Raw genomic sequence first — 21,668 nt, 5'->3', positions numbered from 1 at the left:
ACATGGGGACATTGGGAGACACTGAGACATTGGGAAATGGAGAAACTAGGGACACAGTGCTGTGTCCCCATGTTCCCATGTCCCCCAGCCTGTGTCCCTAGTGTCTCAGTGTCACCATGGCTCCCAGTGTCCCCGAGTGTCTCAGTGTCCCCGGGTCTCTCAGTGTACTCATGTCTTACTGTGTCTCCCAGTGTCTGTGTCCCCATGTCTCAGTGTCCCTAGTGACTCAGTGTCCCCATGTCTCCCAGTGTCCCCAAGTGTCTCAGTGCCCCATGTCTCCCAGTGTCCCCAAGTGTCTCAGTGAACCTGGGTCTCTCAGTGTACCAATGTCTTACTGTGTCCCCTAGTATCCTAGTGACATGGGGACACACTGAGACATGGGAACACTGGGAGACTGGGGGACTGGGCGACGTAAGGACACTGACGCTGTGATACATAGGGACGCTGAGAGACTGTGTGACTTGCGAGACTGAGACACTGGGAGACAGGGAGACACTGGGAGCAATCCATCTATACAGCAGAATCAAACTGTAAGTAGTTTGTTGGTGATTTTACAGAATTTTCTCTTGTGTCACTCCTTGTGATTTACATCATGTGATGTCACACATAACTAATTAATTATACAAATGATTAAGGCTGGTATTTTTTTCCAAGAAAGGTGGCAACCCTAACTACTCTTCACATACTCTTGCTTAAAGGAACACTATAGGGTCAGGAACACAATTATGTATTATGTTTAACCCCTTAAGGACACATGACATGTGTGACATGTCATGATTCCCTTTTATTCCAGAAGTTTGGTCCTTAAGGGGTTAAACCAACCTCTAGCCCCCCTGGCCCTCTTTTGCCTCCCTAAATATAGTAAAATCTTACTTGTATTCAAGTCTGCAGCTGCAGGCTCTGCCTCTGAACTGACACTGTCTGCTGACATCATCAGAAGTGGTGGTCTGAGCAAATGACAATGCTTCCCCATAGGATTGACTGAGACTGTCAACTAGGCAACATCTCCTCATAAAGAAACATTGATTCAATGCATCTTTATGAGGAAAGTTCAGTGTCTGCATGCAGAGGGTGGAGACACTGAATGGCAGTGCTGCACACTAGGCAGTACTTTCCCAGGAAGCACCTCTAGCAGCCATCTAAGGAGTGGCCATGGGAGTTATGTTCTCTGAAAAGACAGTGTTTACTGCAAAAAGCCTGAAGGGAAGGATTCTACTTACCAGAACAAATACAAATGCTGTAGTTGTTCTGGTGACTATAGTGTCCCTTTAAGTTTGGAAGCTTAAGATAGATGCATGGGAACAAGACTTGTGTGGACAGGCTGACAATAAAATTAGTTTAGATAATGCAGACTTTTGTCTCTCTAACATTGTGGCATGTCCCCTTTCTTCTACACTCACTACATACACCTTTTCTCTGTCCCAGACTTTATACCAGGAGCTTCTGCCTGCTAGTAAGAAGGTAAGGAGAAAGGGGACATGTGAGTGCTAGGGGACAGTCCTTAGAAAGCGTGGAGCGAACACATCATTAGACGCATTTATGTAAAGCTCAGAGCTCAGGTTGCTGCCTGCATTGTATGCCCTTAGTTGGACAGCCTGCATGATTGGTGGGCAGCCGGACATGCATTCATGCCAGGCTGTCCTTCCAATTCTTTGGACAGACATGAGCATCTTCGCCCCTTTTGGCAGTTCTGGCCATGTGATTCGCATGCCAGTGGCACACCCTTTTACCCCGCCCATTGACTTCCTGCTTCACTGGACACTGCTGTTAGGGGGTATGGATTTACTTGAAAGATGAAAGCATAAATTAGAGAGAGATTAGCATAGAATGTGTTTTCGTATAGCTGCATCCTTTGAGTTTCCCTCCAATACCATCTCTATCAGATATATGATGCTTGGGAGGTATGATTGTTTTAGTGTTTTTGGTCGATAAGATTCTGTAAATAGGCCCATCATAATTGTCAGCACCAGGCCCACTGGGCTCTTAATCTGGCCCTGTCTGGATCCCATACAAACACACTATATCCCCTATACACACTCTGGATCCCATACACACACACTATATCCCCTATACACACTCTGGGTCCTCTGCACACACTATATCCCCTATACACACTCTGGGTCCCATACACGCACACTATATCCCCTATACACACTCTGGATCCCATACACACACACTATATCCCCTATACACACTCTGGGTCCTCTGCACACACACTATATTCCCTATACACACTCTGGATCCCATACACACACACTATATCCCCTATACACACTCTGGATCCTCTGCACACACTATATCCCCTATACACACTCTGGGTCCCATACACACACACTATATCCCCTATACACACTCTGGATCCCATACACACACTATATCCCCTATACACACTCTGGATCCCATACACACACACTATATCCCCTATACACACTCTGGGTCCTCTGCACACACTATATCCCCTATACACACTCTGGATCCCATACACACACACTATATCCCCTATACACACTCTGGATCCCATACACACACACTATATCCCCTATACACACTCTGGATCCCATACACACACACTATATCCCCTATACACACTCTGGGTCCTCTGCACACACCTTATCCCCTATACACACTCTGGGTCCCATACACACACACTATATCCCCTATACACACTCTGGATCCCATACACACACACTATATCCCCTATACACACTCTGGGTCCTCTGCACACACACTATATTCCCTATACACACTCTGGATCCCATACACACACACTATATCCCCTATACACACTCTGGATCCCATACACACACACTATATCCCCTATACACACTCTGGATCCCATACACACACACTATATCCCCTATACACACTCTGGATCCCATACACACACACTATATCCCCTATACACACTCTGGATCCCATACACACATACTATATCCCCTATACACACTCTGGATCCCATACACACACACTATATCCCCTATACACACTCTGGATCCCATACACACACACTATATCCCCTATACACACTCTGGATCCCATACACACACACTATATCCCCTATACACACTCTGGATCCCATACACACACACTATATCCCCTATACACACTCTGGATCCCATACACACACACTATATCCCCTATACACACTCTGGATCCCATACACACACACTATATCCCCTATACACACTCTGGATCCCATACACACACACTATATCCCCTATACACACTCTGGATCCCATACACACACACTATATCCCCTATACACACTCTGGGTCCTCTGCGCACACACACACTATATTCCCTATACACACTCTGGATCCCATACACACACACTATATCCCCTATACACACTCTGGATCCCATACACACACACTATATCCCCTATACACACTCTGGGTCCTCTGCACACACCTTATCCCCTATACACACTCTGGGTCCCATACACACACACTATATCCCCTATACACACTCTGGATCCCATACACACACACTATATCCCCTATACACACTCTGGGTCCTCTGCACACACACTATATTCCCTATACACACTCTGGATCCCATACACACACACTATATCCCCTATACACACTCTGGATCCCATACACACACACTATATCCCCTATACACACTCTGGATCCCATACACACACACTATATCCCCTATACACACTCTGGATCCCATACACACACACTATATCCCCTATACACACTCTGGATCCCATACACACATACTATATCCCCTATACACACTCTGGATCCCATACACACACACTATATCCCCTATACACACTCTGGATCCCATACACACACACTATATCCCCTATACACACTCTGGGTCCTCTGCACACACTATATCCCCTATACACACTCTGGATCCCATACACACACACTATATCCCCTATACACACTCTGGGTCCTCTGCACACACTATATCCCCTATACACACTCTGGGTCCTCTGCACACACACTATATCCCCTATACACACTCTGGATCCCATACACACACACTATATCCCCTATACACACTCTGGATCCCATACACACACACTATATCCCCTATACACACTCTGGATCCCATACACACACACTATATCCCCTATACACACTCTGGGTCCTCTGCACACACTATATCCCCTATACACACTCTGGGTCCCATACACACACACTATATCCCCTATACACACTCTGGATCCCATACACACACACTATATCCCCTATACACACTCTGGGTCCTCTGCACACACACTATATTCCCTATACACACTCTGGATCCCATACACACACACTATATCCCCTGTACACACTCTGGGTCCTCTGCACACACTATATCCCCTATACACACTCTGGGTCCCATACACACACACTATATCCCCTATACACACTCTGGATCCCATACACACACACTATATCCCCTATACACACTCTGGATCCCATACACACACACTATATCCCCTATACACACTCTGGATCCCATACACACACACTATATCCCCTATACACACTCTGGATCCCATACACACACACTATATCCCCTATACACACTCTGGATCCCATACACACACACTATATCCCCTATACACACTCTGGATCCCATACACACACACTATATCCCCTATACACACTCTGGATCCCATACACACACACTATATCCCCTATACACACTCTGGATCCCATACACACACACTATATCCCCTATACACACTCTGGGTCCTCTGCACACACTATATCCCCTATACACACTCTGGATCCCATACACACACACTATATCCCCTATACACACTCTGGGTCCTCTGCACACACTATATCCCCTATGCACACTCTGGGTCCTCTGCACACACACTATATCCCCTATACACACTCTGGATCCCATACACACACACTATATCCCCTATACACACTCTGGGTTCTCTGCACACACACTATATCCCCTATACACACTCTGGATCCCATACACACACACTATATCCCCTATACACACTCTGGATCCCATACACACACACTATATCCCCTATACACACTCTGGATCCCATACACACACACCATATCCCCTATACACACTCTGGGTCCTCTGCACACACACTATATCCCCTATACACACTCTGGATCCCATACACACACACTATATCCCCTATACACACTCTGGGTCCCATACACACACACTATATCCCCTATACACACTCTGGGTCCTCTGCACACACTAGATCCCCTCACAAATCTGGTTATAGCCTTCAACTTGTATCTAATTTGATTGCAGATACTTCATTTATCTCCTTAAGGACAAAATGCTACTTTAAGAAATCATCGCAGCCCTGCAGGCATTGTTTGAGTGGGTAATTCCATTTTGAAAGTGGATCTTTTTTGTAAACTAATTATAGTTCATAAGCTGCCATTGATCATACCCAAATGAACTATAATGCAACCTAGGTCCTACAGGTGACATTGTACCTTGACGATACTTGGCTAAGCTTGACTCCCCTCATGATTCCTATACTAAGTATGAAGTTGGGTCCCAAAACGATAACCTGTCCCCTGCCTGGTAGGATCCTTTTCGTCTTTGGTTCATAATGAGTTATACAAGTTAAGTTGTATGATAGTCTATGTCACTATCGCAATTACTGTTGTGATTCTTTTTTTTTACTGGAATTTTGTAACATTAGTAAAGGTGGTGTTTTGTGTATTTAATATATTTGCGGTAAACATCCTTACATAACACAAGCTGGTATTATTTTTAGCATTTGAGGGGAACATTGGAAGATTGGACACTTCATCTAAGTGAGCGTTACTTGCAATATGGCAGCATACTCATCAGATATTGAGTGGCAGTTTATTAAATATAATCTACCTTGTCTGTCTTTAGAAAACTACTAACGCATTATCATAGAAACATTACAAAGAAGTTTGTTAATGGTTACGCTGAAAATGTAATAAAATAATAGTAACTAAATTGCATTTTGTTTTACGCAGAAGATAAGATAAAAAAAAAAAAAATCCCCAAAATAATAAATAATATTGCAGATTATTTCCTTATTTTATCTGGGAAGCTTAAGAAAAATAGAAACTGTATAAGGAGTCATGTTATCTTGAATATATTTCATCATCATCGTGGCAATATTCCTTATCTTTATTTCCTTGAAGATTCTTGGTATAAAGGTAGGTGTGTTTTGAGACGTGTACAATCTCTGCAGTGACAGTGAAAATGTCTTACCGAAAAGTGATAATTCTCTGCTTTTCTCTCTTTGCAGCTACATCTGGGTCCCATTTTGAAGGGGGTATCATGACTTTCAGACCCAGGGGGAAAAATCCTGATGGAACATTTACAGTAAGTAAAAAGGGTTGAGTGGATAATTGACCAAAATGAAAATAATATAATTCTAATGTACAATTCTATCAACTCGTAAAATCATTTGAAATATTAAGGGTTAATAGTCACATGGACTCTAATTATTTAAAAATGCATGCCATATACATTTTAGTGTTCTAAAAAAAGTCGGGTGTTTAGAAGTCATGTTTTAAAAATAAAACAATGACCACATTTTATTACACTTTTAAAAGTGCACCCACACATTTTTCTTCAAACCTCACTTTTGTAGATTTTAATTAGCTCCCAGATATTTATGTCATACTAATTTGTTTTTTCAAGGCAAAGCTTCTAAATAGTTTTTCCAAAGCATCGATGGCCAGAAATTGATTTAGATATGTCTGGGGGAATTTAAGGGAATGCTGTAGGCACCATAACCACAAATTGGAGTGCTTATGGTGCCTGTAGTCTATGGGCACTCGTTCCCGCATCACTGCTGAACGATTTACTCATCAATTAGCAGAATTGTTCAGTCCCAAGCAGCGTGCATCCCAGCGTCCAATAATGATATATCAGAGGCAAAGCAATGCTTCCACTTCACACCATACCAATGCATACCAGGGATTGCAGCAGTGATTGGCTGAGAGCAGTCAGCTGACCCTCTTAGCCGTATGGTGTGAGGCTTGGCATATAGACACCTTCTCCGTTTCGTCACTGAAGGCAGGATGCCAAGGACCAAGGTTCTCTGCTTAAACGTGCGTAAATCATTAAGCAGTGATGTGGGACCTGGTGCTCACAGATGCCATTCTCAATAACCATTTATCAGCTGAAGTGGTTATAGTACCTACAGTGTCCCTTTAACAATGTTGCTCACAGATACATGTGTTAAAGTTCTAAATGTTCAATCACCATGGGAACCAATAAAGTAGACAGTGGTAAAACTTCAAGATGTCTTCAAAAACTCAATATTATAACTATTTCCATTGTCCGATCCAATAATCTTCAGCAAAACTTCTATAAATGAATTTTGCTTGTCTGTAGCTGTCAAATGTAAGAACCTTATTTTAAATTAATATCATAATAATTTTTTTTCTGTGAGATAAACATGAAAATGCATTTTGTATTACGTAGAACATAAGATTAAAAAAAAAAAATGTTTTTATGATGCCAGGGGTACTCTGGTGCCCTTCTCTCGATGTAAGTAGTCAAACCATTTTAGGAAAGTTTGACTTCTTACCTGGGGTGCACCAGAGGCCACACCCCGCCTCCACTACATCAGGGATAGAGCTCAACCCAGCAGTGCTCGGTTTAGTTCATTGGCTGAGAGAGATCAGTTAAACAGAATGTCCTACCTAGGAATGTTGGACTCTTAGTCAGAGGTAATGGAGAATGGGAACAACGCTCGATGTACCCAGATGAAAAGTCAAACCATTTAGGGCAGTGTAGACTAGGGTACAGATAAGTCTTTTAACGTAGATGGAAAAGGGAATTTTGGAATATCTTTTAGGTTAATGGTGCTCAACAAAAATAGATACTGTAATAATGATAAAGAAATATGTACATATAACATGCATTTCTCTCAGGTGGACATCAGGTTTAAATCTGGATTTGACTCTAGCTATGCCAGTGAACTTAGCTGGAGTTGCTCAAGAGGCAATTGTGGATCTATTACTGAGAGAAGTTATGGATTTGTGGATGATAGCAGATATGTAACACGATGGTCCCAAACCGAAAGTTACAATGTGAGGCGCGTATCCAGCGATAAGCCGTTTCATCTCAGGTAAATTAGAGTCTCTTTTTTTTTTTTTCTTTTTTTATATTTATTCATTTTTATTTTGTTATTAACATTACCAAAAACAGAAGAAACAAATACAAATATATCCAGTATTTCATTACATATCGACGTAATAAATTCATATAGATCTAGTACAGAGATAAGTCGAATCTATGGCAGTGTATTCATGCCAAACAGAGACAAAATCCTCCTCCCAAAAATGTGGGCGTACATAATTGAGGACTGTAAACCTTGGGGCTCAGCGTCGGGGTGCGACAGTTTCAGCATATCCAAGGGAACTTCTGTTTTATAAGGAGTTCATGAAAATAATTATCTTAAACCTCTAAGCCATCGTTAATATACAGTCCGTTTTTACTTTCCCTATGTACTATGTAAAATCTTGATATGAAACTGATTTGCCTGATGTCGTAGTGCAGTTACATTTCATCATATCCCGATATTCTATTTGGTTTAAAACTTCTTGCCATAGTGGAGGATCAGTCGATTTCCAGTGACGAGCTATAGTAATCTTCAAAGCATAAAGAATATGTGTAATTAAATATTTACATTTTTTTTTCCATTAATGGAAAATCTAAATTAAATAAAAGTAGCGAAGGTGTGAGAAATATCATCTCTTGAGTTAAGTCTAAAATCAGAGAAGATATATCTTAATATCATTTAATATCTCACAGCTAAACCAAATATGAAATATTGTACCAGTCTCTTTATGGCATCTCCAGCATATAGGTGAATAAGCGTCATACATTTTATGTAGTTTAGAAGGAGCCAAATACAATCTATACAAGATCTTTAAGTGAAGTTCTAGCAAAGATTGTACTTACTCTATCTAAATAATCAAAGATAGGGTGTTCTATTGTAACCTGTTTTGAGGTAAACTAGACTCTAACAAACAAATTTCCTTTGTGACACAATGTATTGTTGAATTTTACAAAACATTCTGTTGTATGGTTTATTTTTGTCAGTATGTTTAAATATTCAAAGTACACCAAACACCCAAAACAGCCTCACTCCACCCACCAGAAACAAACCCATTTACACAAATGCAAGACCACAAGCAACCTACACTCCCACACATAACACCACAAGCTAATAAATCCACAAACTCAACACACAACACTCAGCCACAGCACACACAACATACACACTACTACAAACACAAAACTAAACCACAACAGCTCTCTTACACACAAGCCTTCGGTCACCATACACAACACTCAGTCTCCCCTACACACAAAACACTAAGACAACACAAACATACACACTACATTCAGCCACTAGACACACAACACACACTCAGCTGTCCCCACACACAGAGCAGAACCTCTACGTGGGGTTTCCAATCTGGTATCCTGTTTAGGGCCATGGGCATATTTAATCCAAATGTAATTAACGATAATAGATAGATAGATATATATATAGATAGATAGATAGATAGCATTTTTTTTCTTTATAACATCTACAAAAATGTTGTGTGTTTTATTTCTAGTGCTGATAGTTGTTGCTGGATCTACAATACTCTTAACCATAATGGGTGGAGTCTCCAAACTGTTGTGGATTTGGGAACCCGATCTGACACGTCCAAACCTAACAACTCACCAGTGACCACTATACTACCCATCATCAGGTACTGCATCTTTGAGTGCTGCTCGTTGGACAAATAGATTAGGAACATAGGAATTATTTTTTTATACTGGTAAAGATATGAACTATCACTCACTGGTCATATAAAATAACAAGGTCTATATGCTGATGGACCCACATCAACTCATAGATGACTTGTACTAGCTAGCCATCTGTCAAAACAAAATGAAAAGGTCCCTAGGCTGCCCTTAAAAAGAACATTCCTTGATTTAATGTTGAGGTATTAAAGCAATCAGCGGACTATATCATGTGTAGTGAAAATATTGGGTAAAGGGTTTTTTTGTTTTAGAATCTCAAGATATCATGATCCTTGAATATCACAAAACCTGTTCTGGGACTAAAACCAATATTTATTTCGTAGCCAAAAATGAGATAACAGTGGCCCCATGCCAAAACACTGAAACGTGCCACCAACTTATAAAAGGTATACTACACACAGTAAACTTGTAACTGTAGCCAAATTCACTCATCACAGTAACAGAGCAATCAACATATTTTGCAAAAATATAAAAAATATTCTTTTTTTTTTTTTTAACCCCTTAAGGACACATGACATGTGTGACATGTCATGATTCCCTTTTATTCCAGACGTTTGGTCCTTAAGGGGTTAATTGTACATTCACAATGAATGATAATGAATCAAACAGACTGCGTTTATTTTAAGGGTTCCTCAAAATTGCCCGTCTTCCATTAATATATTGGCCCATGATCCCGATGGAGACATTGTGCAGTGCAGATACGGCAAAAGAAACACTGGTGAATGCGACCTTTGCCACCATCCGTATTTCAACATAGATGAAGTAAGTGGCCGATGCAATGCTTCCTCCAGTCTATTCCGATAAATCTTACATTACATACTTAATTCCTCTGTTCAAGGATTCAGATGTGGTGACATTCATCTGAAAACAATAGGTTTAAAGGAAAACTCCACGCACAATGACCACTATTGAGCTTTGTAGTGGTTATGGTGCCAGTGATCAAACAGTTTACTAATTGGCTTTTTACAGTGGGCAGTCAGCAGGACACTAACGTCTGCTGTAGTGGTTTTGTCGTGGTGTCTGTGACTTCAAAAGATTGGTTTTTATTTCAGACTGAAACAAGTGAAAATGGGATTCTAAAAGAAATCAGGGTCACATCTCAAAAAATAAAATAGAAAGCATACAATAGTGAATTACTGTTGATAAAGAGGCCAGGTGCTCACACTCAAAACCAAAACTGTACAAAATAAATGTAAAAAAAACAAAAACTTATTGCATTGCTTCGAATCTTGTGCCAAAAATGCTCAGAAAGAAAAGATGCAAAGGTTTCCAGGCAGTTGAAATCTCGGGGGTCTCAGAAGTGTACCCCCCACCATATGGCGTCTCCACGTCTACAAAGGTTTCCTCAGGACGTCAGTGCAAAAACTCGAAGAGTTTTTGGCACAAGATTCGTAGCACTGCTCTAAAGCACCATGGGTTTGGGAATCTACTTTTTCCTCCTGAAGGCATTACAGACTTCGAACCCTGGCAGTGGCGATTACCAAGTTCCGATGAGAGTAGCAACTTATAGCTGAGTGTACTCATCATTCTACTATCCAGTAAGGGGCCATACTGGCCATAATATCGCATTTTAACTATTAAAAGCTCATTCTGCTGATTATTTTATATATCATGCATTACTACATTTTGATGTTTAATTGTATTGATGTCTTGATATATTCTACCATCTATCTATATATATATCACTGTGGTTATGTACAGTCTTCTTAGAGTATATATATAATTACAGACATTTATTTAGAACATCTTTGGCTTTGAGTAATAGCACTTGATCCATTTTTATCAACGTGTTCTTGTATGCGTTCAATTTTATTTTTATATGTGACCCTGATTTTTGGTGACGATCATCTGTGATGAACTAAGGTATATATTGGGTTCTCCTTCATTGTAGGTATACTTAATTTATGTCCTATTGCATGTGTTTGGTGTGACAAACAAAAAGGTGCGAAGCTGCCTAAATACATCCTATATTTTTTTTTAGGACTATTTTAACCAGTAAGTTGTTAAGATTGTTTTATAAACACAGGTGGTTTTGAATCGTTTTTGCATTTTTTTTATTCCTCCATCTAACTTTTTAGCGCCTTTGTATAGTATTATTAGAATCAAATACTAGCTAACAGACTACAAAAATAATTATTTTTGTTTTTTTCCTACATCAGGAAAACTGTATTTTGTCCCTGTCCTCTGCAACTCCAAGAGGTCTCTATGTGGTTGAGATGGTATTGGAAGATTTTGCCCCCCAAAACATTAATCTTCGATACAGCGATGGCTCGGTTGCTTATAGATACAGACCTTATATTCGCAAAAAGCGTGCTGTGTCAAAGAGTCCACGCTGGTGGTGGGGCCCATCCACATATAATGTAGAATCTCAAAACACAGAGTTACTTTCAGACGTAACTGGATCCCCTGAGCTGTATACAGCAATAACTGAAATCACGGAGCTATATACAGAGAGAATTGGAACCACATATGCAACCATGGAACCAACTATAGTAGAAACTGAAACCACGAAGACAGCATCAACTGCAGTAGAAACTGAAATCCTGGAATTAACTACAGTAGAACCTGAAACCTCCCAAGTAACAACATCAATCCGAAGAACAACTTATGTTCCACAAACAGACTCCGGTATCATTGACCCAACAGTAACCAGTTTAAGTAAGATACCTCTGCAGTTTATGGTGGAAGGTAAGAACAATTACAGTAAACAAACATGAAGAATGATGTTTTATTGGTTTGCTGTAGATACAAACCTACATATACTTAGACCACAGGCAGTGATAGGCAGGAGAGACCACCAATACCTACTGCAATAGAGCAATAATTTAAAAAGGCCAAACGGGTATTGCAGTAAAATCCACACAGAGAAAGTGATACAGGGAGTCACGGAATGAGATGGAAAGAGTGTAATACACTAGCAGGGTGAAGGAACAATTTCAACTTAAAATCAGTTTATATACTAGACCAGGGGTAGGCAACCTATATCTCCACAACATCTGGAGTGCCAAAGTTTGTCCATCCCTGATAACAATTAAATACATCCATAATGATATACAAAATGATATAACAGGAGCCCACACCACTTTCTACTCCTTAATTTATCTTTCGGCCAGACTGCTCCCTTACCTCTCTCCCAGCGTTTTCCTTAAATTTTCTTTCTATCCCAGATTTAACTCGTCAGCTCCGATGTCCAGCACCTTTTTGCCATGTTTTCTCATCTCGTCCTATTGGCGTGTTTTTTACTCATTTCCTGCTCTCCACCTACATTATTTCCCGTGTCTATAAAGTAGTTCCTTCATCCCATAATCATTTTTAATTACTCTCTCCAGGTCTCTTTGCCACCAGTCCCCTTTCCTCCTTATAACCTGGTCACTTTCACTCACTTTCCTCTGCTTTTTTTCTTTCTCCCTTCCTCTCGGATTTCAATAACTCTGTTCTCTATCTCTTCCTCTCTGTCCATTAGTCCTTCTCATTTCTGAGACCTTACTAGTTACTCTTCCCTACTCTGTCTCAGAACCCTGCAGACTCTAGTAGAGTGTCGAAGATAGATTATGAATTCTTCTACAATTTCTCTGCACAAAGCAGAAGAACTGACGAGAGTTCAGCAGAGAAACTCATTTCTTTGCTGGACAAGTAGAGAGAAAAGTGAGATGGTTTTATTGTGATATGTTCTGTTTTGTAATCCAATATAGCATTTATTTGAACTGTTATCATTCTTCGTGCCGCCGGTAAGGCCCCTTAATGCGTTAAGTTTAGTGTGACATATTCAACATGATTAATTGTCTGTCTGTTTTTTTGCCAGTGACTAGCTCAGTACCTTCATGTACGTATGGAGCCTACAGACCACTGTTTCTCCCCCCAACACCGAACAATGGTGAAATCCTTAATGCCAGGGCAAGAACACCGTTTCAGATACACCTCGCAGCTCAAGCAACACAAAGCAGGTACAGATACATCTACTTATAGTAACCTAGTAACTATCTGCTTGGGATTTGTAATTGTGTAAAGAGCTCGGTCTGGCCACTTAAACATTATAGAGGTCTGCATGATTGGGGAAACAGACCCCTATAAAAGCATTGCCTGAATGCAAATCTATTAGTGTATAAAATGACAGAAGACAAGCAAACAAGATCCCATATAAATGTGTTGTGTAAGAAAAACCTCAAATGGCGGCACAGCCAGAGATCACCATGTCACAGCTGATCAGCTTTCTCAAGGCTTTCCTGATGGTGGAAAGGCAGAGGGGCTCCTCAACACAGCTAAGTTACTACTTACCGATCTATAAACATGTGGGATTCTGCTGTAATGTGCAGTCAGGACTTGCTACCCGGTCCCTCATCACTTAACGCTGGTACCCTTGCCGACCTGCATGGCACTCCTGCTTTCCAGCTGACTGGTTGAAGATCGGGTAGAGGCAAGGGACTCACCCCTCTCATCACACATCATGCTGGACTCACTCCTGTCATGCCAATGGCTTTGCAGATTGGGGGTTGGTTAAGCCTGAACTGTTTGAGGGACTCTCTCATGGTCTGGACTGGGCTGCATTAAGTGGAGATGGCTCCTGTTAATCCTTCCATCTATGCAACCTGATTTAATCTCTCTATACACTAAGCAGTTGAAATTACTTGCATTGCTTAAGCTTTTCTCATTACCTTCTATCTTAATAATTTAGCTCTGCATTAAGTCTCTCGTCTTAAATTACTAAAATTGTGCTGTTTACCATTTCTACAAATCCAGCAATGAAACTGTTAACTCTTATATATGTTTGTACTATTGTTCTTGCTATAAACAAGCACATCCAAAACAAAGAATTATATAAATATGTTGTGTAACCATAAATATGTACACTTATACACAAGTAAAGATTTCTTCCTGTCTAATCTATAGTACAATAAAGCTTGTACAAATATGTTATAACCCTTAAACAAATGATGCCCCATATAAACATCTTCTGCAAACTTGGGTGGCTATGTACGACTTAGACAGCTGTACTCTGGGAAAAACAGCCCCTGGGACACATTGGGTCCATTAAAAGGAGCTTCTCCACTATATTCAAAAGGGGACAGCACCATCAGTATGGAATAAAGAAACACTTTGCTAAATATAAATCAGTTTAAATATACTCAGGAGGAAACTATACTTATAAACGAGATAACTCTACACGTGAGGTGCCCAGTCTCGTAACTCTGCAGCTTATGAATACAATTATATAGCACATCAAGTAGACACCTTATATTCTCTACCTTTTACCCTTTATTAACTGTTTTTAGAAATTTTATAACTATCTAATACTGAGATGTCAGTTTATTATCTGTTAATAATGAGTTGCTTACTGGGCCACTTTGCTTTTATCTATGTAATGTTTTGTTTGTTTTCCATATTTAGAATAGCAGATTTTAAGGTCAGTGGCCCCTACAACATGACTAAATATACCGTCAAAATTAATGGAAACAGTGCAACAAAGATCATAGAATGGACACCAACGGACAATGATGTTGGAGACCATGTTCCTTTCTGTTTCGTAGCAGAAACCACCAATGGGTCAGTATTGTCTTCTCGTATTGAACAGCTAGGAAATAAGAAAATATGTTCCTATTCTCACCAGTCCTTTCTTTTTTCTTTTTCACCAGGTACAATTCAGAATTAAGATGTATCATTGTTATCGTTGGACCTTACCGCCTTGGTATGTTTTGCACTCTTTTAAAACAGTGAAAATTACATGAATGATAGAGGATCATGAGAAATAAAGGCTTTAGTTCTTTATATTGCTAGGCCATACTACCATAGATTTTAACTGACAAGTATATAAGTTGGCCACCACATTCTCTAGAAAAGGGCATTGATGGTCTAACGTTTGTCCTGGTTTTAACTGCTGACTACATTTACCATGATGATCAGTTTGTCTAAATGAGGGAGTGGGGAGGTGGAGGGAGGTTTTTAATTTAAAAAAAAAAAAAAAGATAACTGATAGCAATGGAGGAAGATGGGAGAGAGCACCCATAGGGAGGGAGTGTGGGAGGTGCGCTCTGCCTACGAGGGAAGATTTTCATGTCTGTTGCCAGCATGCAGTGGGGAGTTCTCGGCTGCCACTGTCATATGTGCTGGGAGTAACTAGCCCCCAGCACATAATTAAAGGAACACTATAGGGTCAGGAACACAAAAATCTATTCCTGACTCTATAGTGGTAAAAACACTATAAAGCCTCCTTTACCCCTCATTACCTCCCTAAATATAGTTAAATCTTACCTTTATTCCAGTCTGTTGCTGTTGGCTCTGCCCATGATCTGTCTCCTTGGCTGACATCATCAGAAGTGAGAAACAGAAAAAAAAAAAAAGAAACACTGCACATACTGACTCCTACCACCACAACCACTTCAAATCATTTCAGTGGTCATGGTGGTTGGAGTAACCCTTTAATGCAGATATGTTAATGTCGCCAAGGTGATAGCTGTCACTGGGTACTAGGAACAGCCCTGGTTTGAGCCAGACTGTTCCTTAATAGTTTGACTTAAAAAACAGGGGATTTCCATTCTTTAATAGTCAAATAACTTTTCGTGTATTACCCAGCAACATAAAAACTGTACCTATCTAGAAATTAAATAAAAATTAATCTGTCAACTCTACAAGCTTCAGTTGGCGAAGTTGAAAGATTTGTAATAGTAAAGTGATTAAGATGAAAAGCCTTTGGAGATCCTAGCTTTAGAAACTTAAATGCCTAATGCTGTAGGCTCGATAAACAAAGGGCCTGAGAGGCTTGTCATTGCAAATTCTGTTAGTCCATTAGAAAAGTATTACAATGGGATAATAATATAATAGGATAATCTATTGTTTTACAGCTACATTTGTTGATATACATATATATTTTATCTCTGTCTTATCAGTGACTACCAGCTTGATGTGTAACGAAAACACCATGACTCTGTTTATTAAAAAGTCCTCGGTAAATGGTCTGTACGAAAACCACCTGCGTCTGAATGATCCTCGATGTCTGCTAACCTCCAACAGTACGCACCACATTGCAAGTGTGGGATTTAACTCCTGCGGCACACAAATCGAGGTAACGTTCTGCAACTGGTAAAACAGTTCTTACGGTTGTCCTCCTCCTTTTAATAATATTAGCGCATTTAATAGGACACTCCGGACCCCTAAAGTCCTTTAGCTTGCTGAAAAGCTTCAGGTGTGAAGAGTGTGTCCCATTGTTTTTATTTTGTACAGATATCAATCGAAATTGGCACTTTTATAAATTAACGTTCTTACATCCCCTGGCTGTCAAGTAGACAACAGGTCCTGTTGCTTCCTGTTTTGGCTTAGTTGCACTGAACTTAAGAGGCGGCAATTGCCCAGAGCACCTGGCTTGCAAAGACTTCCCATTGAGCTGCATTGGGAAGTCTGTGATTGGACAGCCACAGAAAGTCTGGGCGGGATTAGAAGGGGAGGGCTTGCAAAGGTAGCAGACAAGAGATCTTGCTGGATGTTGTTAGATATAACACCAATGGAAAAATGCCTAATTAAATGCATGCAAGTTTTTATTTTGGGTATATCTACTAAACAGTGGCTTGTATTTATTTTGTATTTGGGCAGTGGAGTGTCCCTTTAAATTTGTGAATTAGGTAGCTGTAAAAGACACGTCAAGGATGTATATATCTTGGTTTACTAGACAACTTAAATAGTCATAGTGCTGCTGAATTCAGTTATGTCTGGAAGTCAGTTTAAATATCCATGATATTTACTAAAATAAGATGTAAAACTATACATTAAAGATGCCCAGAGTTACCCACTAAAGTGAGAATTGTTGGGAATTCAAAGTGAATAACAAATTTAAGGCCATAATAGCCAAACTAGAAACAAAACTGACCCAAGGATTTTTTTAAGTTTGTCTGCTTTTACCTTAACTTTGAAATTCACAGTGAACTCCCAACAATTCTCATTTTACTTAATAACCATGAGAGAGTTATAAAGACCAATATTGAATGTACATCAGGATTTGACATTCCCAATGGATTGCTCTGGGTGTTAACTTCTAAAAGCAAACACACTGGGCAGTCCATATTCTTTCAGTAAATTGAGAATTGACTGGCATTGCACGGCATCTCCTAAAGACGTCCTCTCTGGAACTCTAGAATTCAAAACATTCCATTTGTGTCTTTTGTTACCAAATTAAAAACTTTGGTAAATTTTGTCTCTTGCAAATCTAGATTTTAGAAACATGTACTAAATATTCAATCTTTCCTTTTGTTTGGTTCTTTTAGGAAACAGAAGATAGCATTGTATTTAAAAACCAAGTGACTTCATTTGATAATGTAACGGCTGTCATTACAAGGAAGCACCAGGTGATAATTCCCTTTAACTGCTCCTTTCCAAAAGAGAACCGCCTGTCTGTTTCATTTCGTCCTCAAAAGGCAATTTTTGAGTTCACGGAGGCCGGATTTGGTAACTTCAGCTACAAGTTCCAGTTCTACACGAGTGACCAGTTTACAACGGTACAAACACAATCTCCGCTGGAGGTCTGGCTGAGAGACATGCTCTACATGGAGATACAAGTAATGTCGTCTGTGAACAACATCCAGTTGTTTGTGGAGTCGTGCAAGGCCACCCCGCATGACAATCCCAACGATCCCGTGTTTTATAACATCATTGAAAATGGGTACGTTAATTTTTGTGTTTATTATTTAACGGATGTATGGTCTGGTATAATTTATGCTGTATTCATTAAAAAACCCACCTGGTGTAGCCCTTTAAGGCATAACTGACATACGGTTGCAGAGAACATTAATAAAAGAGTCAGATATGGTCCTTATCTGTGCACACAATCAATTAACAGTTAATAATTGTCTGTGCTCGGGTATAATGACCTGCGAAGGAGAGGTAAAAAATACAATAGTCCCAGTAGGAGGGGCTGCTTTATGTATCGGGAGACAGTGTGCAGTGTATGTAGATTGTGTAAGTCAAGACCTACCTGTGTATGAGTGAGTGGCATTGCAAATCAAAGTCCTTAGCTAGCAGTGGTGTTTGCGTATATAAATAATATATTACCTAATGGCGATCAATCTCCTTCTAGGTGTTTACAGGATGAAACCTTGGTAGTTTACCCAGGTACAAGGACAAGGTCTAGATTTGGATTAGAGACATTTACCTTCATTGGGAATTATAAAGAGGTGAGTACCATTAATCTGTGAATGGTCATGCTAATCCTGAAGTCAGTTTAAATACCCGTGATATTTACTAACATTGCTCTCAAGCTGGCTTCTGACCATAAATGAACTCGACTAGCAGATATATTTCACTTTAGTTAGTGCTCTAAAGCAGTGCTCCTCAACCCTCTCCACAAGGCACACCTAACAGTCCAGGATTTAGGGATTACCCGGTTGTGTCTAAGGTATTTAAAAAAAAAAAAAAAAAACTACCTGGGTAATCCCTAAATCCTGGACTGTTAGGTGTGCCTTGAGAAGAGGGTTGAGGAGCACTGCTCTAAAACACAATACTACGGAATTAGCAGGTGTAAGCCTGTCAATCACAGCTGCAAACAGCAATCTCTCCCGGGCCCTTTATGGGGCCACATATCTGATGTGTGACTGTCCCTTATGTAATAATTAGTCTCTACCCTAAAGACTTTGAACTGAGTTTCCCAAGGGGCCCTAAACTTTTTTTTTTTATTATTATTTGTGTTTATTGTTATGGAGAGACCTGATCGGCTCTCTTATTACATGCTCAGCATACAGAAATGATTCCCTTTCAGGACAATAGGCATAGCAGGGCATCCTATTATTGGCACACAATATTCCTCATATTGCCTTTGGGAGAAGGATAGCTGTTTGGGAGCCAATAGGTGCAATTCTACGCTTTGTGATCACTGACAATCATTGCTTACAAGCATTGGCTTTATCTTCAATGACAAAGAAACAAAGCAAATGTACAGAAATTCACAGGAGTGCACCGAAAGAGGTACACAAAGCTTACAATTTGGTTACAAAGTACCTGGCCATCACTGCAATTAACAAATACACATTTAATTTGCAGATGCTGCAGGCTAAAACGGCTATCATTGAATAAAAAGGGATTTTATCTTCTGTTTTCATTGAATTTCCCCCACAATAAATGACAAAATAAGCACTGATAAAGCATTTGTCTTTCTGTGAAGGTTTATGTGAGCTGCACAGTCATGCTATGCAAGGTAGGGGACCCCAACACACGCTGCGCTCAGGGTTGTGTCACCAAGTCATTGGCAGAAACCGACACAAGTCGCCGTAAGAGGTCACTAACAGCCGAGGCAACTGAGTCACTGCAGCACTTCATTTCCCAGGGTCCTTTGCGTTTGAAGAGACAGTCACTCAACGAAGGTAAGGACAAGCTCACTGAATGAGATTTCTAGAGCAGATAATATTTCAGTACTGGTAAGCTTAATTAGGGTCGACGGCAACAGCGGTTTATGTGTCCCAAAGAATTTCTGTGAGAGGAGGCAGTGAGATCTGCAACTACAAATGGCATCGATCTTACTGATTTGTTCCACTAGACCACCAAGGAAATCCCTACAACTGATGTACATCAGGAAAGCTAAGGAAATGGAAGACAGAGGGAAACATAGAGGTCCCTAGCAAGTAGAGATCTATTTGGGTTTTTTTCCATAACATTCCAATCTGTCTGGTGTCCAAGTGGTCAAACAAGTCGCCTTTGCATTTAATTAGTAACCCAGTATACAAAAACACAATGTATGAGAACGCAGGCAAAAACTTGTAGCTTGGCCTTCATTTAGACCCCACTCTGGCCTCATTCAAGTTTTATGTTATGTGTTCCATGAGTTCGGTTATTACTTAAAATCTGAACAATTTGGCTTGAAAGAAGTAAAATATAGTCTTAAAAGCAAAAAAGCATTGTCGACTTTACGTTGGGCACTTAGTATTCCTATAACAAAGTGTTCTTTATCCTATAGCAGATTTTTCTATCATGTTTATATATATCCCAGGAAACTGATAAACAAAATATCACCTGGGCTTGTACCCTCATAATATATAAACAAAGTCTCAAGTCCTGGTATTTAGAAAGTGAACTACTGGGATGTATAGTAGATAAAGCCACGTTTATGTTAACATCTGTTCCTTTATGTAATAATATGTTATTTCATTAATTTTATTTCTAATTATATAATGACATTATATAATATTGTCTTCTGCAGATTCCGAGGGGAAGGTAGCACTGAACATTAACACTCTGATTATGTCCTTATCTGGAGTCGCAGTTGTCGCCCTAGTTGTGACGACCACATATTTAATTAAGAAGAAAACCAGAACCACCAATTACCAGAGGCTCTCCACAGAGGAATTGTGAAATGGACTCTAACTTCCGTGATAACGAAAATATTTTTTAAATGTAAAATATACATGTGTCTGAAAGCTGTAAGAAATGACACTGGGATGTCAGCACTGAGATACGTATTTATATGTTCGGTAACATTATCTATACTGGTATTGATTCAATCCTGTAGATGAGGAATATTATTGGACTATCAATGGATACAGAATATCAATTTAAAGAGTATTCTTACATGTTGTATTGTTTTTTGTAAAATGGCTAAAATGTAATCTGTAGATGAAGATAATAAATTACATGTACATAGTTTTTTTTTTTAAATAAAGGATATTTGTGAACAAATAGATTGATTGTTTCAAGTGTGATAATGCACAGGGGGGCATTGTGCAATATATGGGGGGGATCACAGATCACATACATATGTTACATAGTTACATAGTTACATAGCTGAAAAGAGCTACACATTTGTTTTTTTGCTGTTGATCCAAAAGAAGGCAAAAAAAAAAACCAGTTTGAAGCACAATTTTGTGACAAGCTAGGAAAAAAATTCCTTCTTGACCCCAGAATGGCAGTCAGATTTATCCTTAGATCAA

The 21,668-nt window shown here is 39.8% G+C and overlaps 1 protein-coding gene across 1 annotated transcript; it reads left to right on the top strand.

Annotated features, from left to right (window-relative positions):
- Nucleotides 1-6,153: 6,153 nt before the first annotated feature.
- Nucleotides 6,154-21,222, top strand: LOC134579227 (uncharacterized). The gene is made up of 13 exons (XM_063438444.1): nucleotides 6,154-6,318; nucleotides 7,881-8,077; nucleotides 9,579-9,716; nucleotides 10,398-10,533; nucleotides 11,931-12,459; nucleotides 13,574-13,715; nucleotides 15,157-15,312; nucleotides 15,402-15,454; nucleotides 16,653-16,828; nucleotides 18,021-18,415; nucleotides 18,830-18,926; nucleotides 19,910-20,108; nucleotides 20,942-21,222. Exons 1-13 carry the CDS (start codon nucleotides 6,196-6,198, stop codon nucleotides 21,091-21,093), a joined length of 2,493 nt encoding a protein of 830 aa, XP_063294514.1. The 5' UTR covers nucleotides 6,154-6,195; the 3' UTR covers nucleotides 21,094-21,222.
- The last annotated feature ends 446 nt before the right edge of the window (nucleotides 21,223-21,668 follow it).

Source organism: Pelobates fuscus, chromosome 12 (assembly GCF_036172605.1).
Source record: "Pelobates fuscus isolate aPelFus1 chromosome 12, aPelFus1.pri, whole genome shotgun sequence".
Classification (NCBI taxonomy): domain Eukaryota; kingdom Metazoa; phylum Chordata; class Amphibia; order Anura; family Pelobatidae; genus Pelobates; species Pelobates fuscus.
This window is presented reverse-complemented; position numbering and strand designations above follow the sequence as displayed.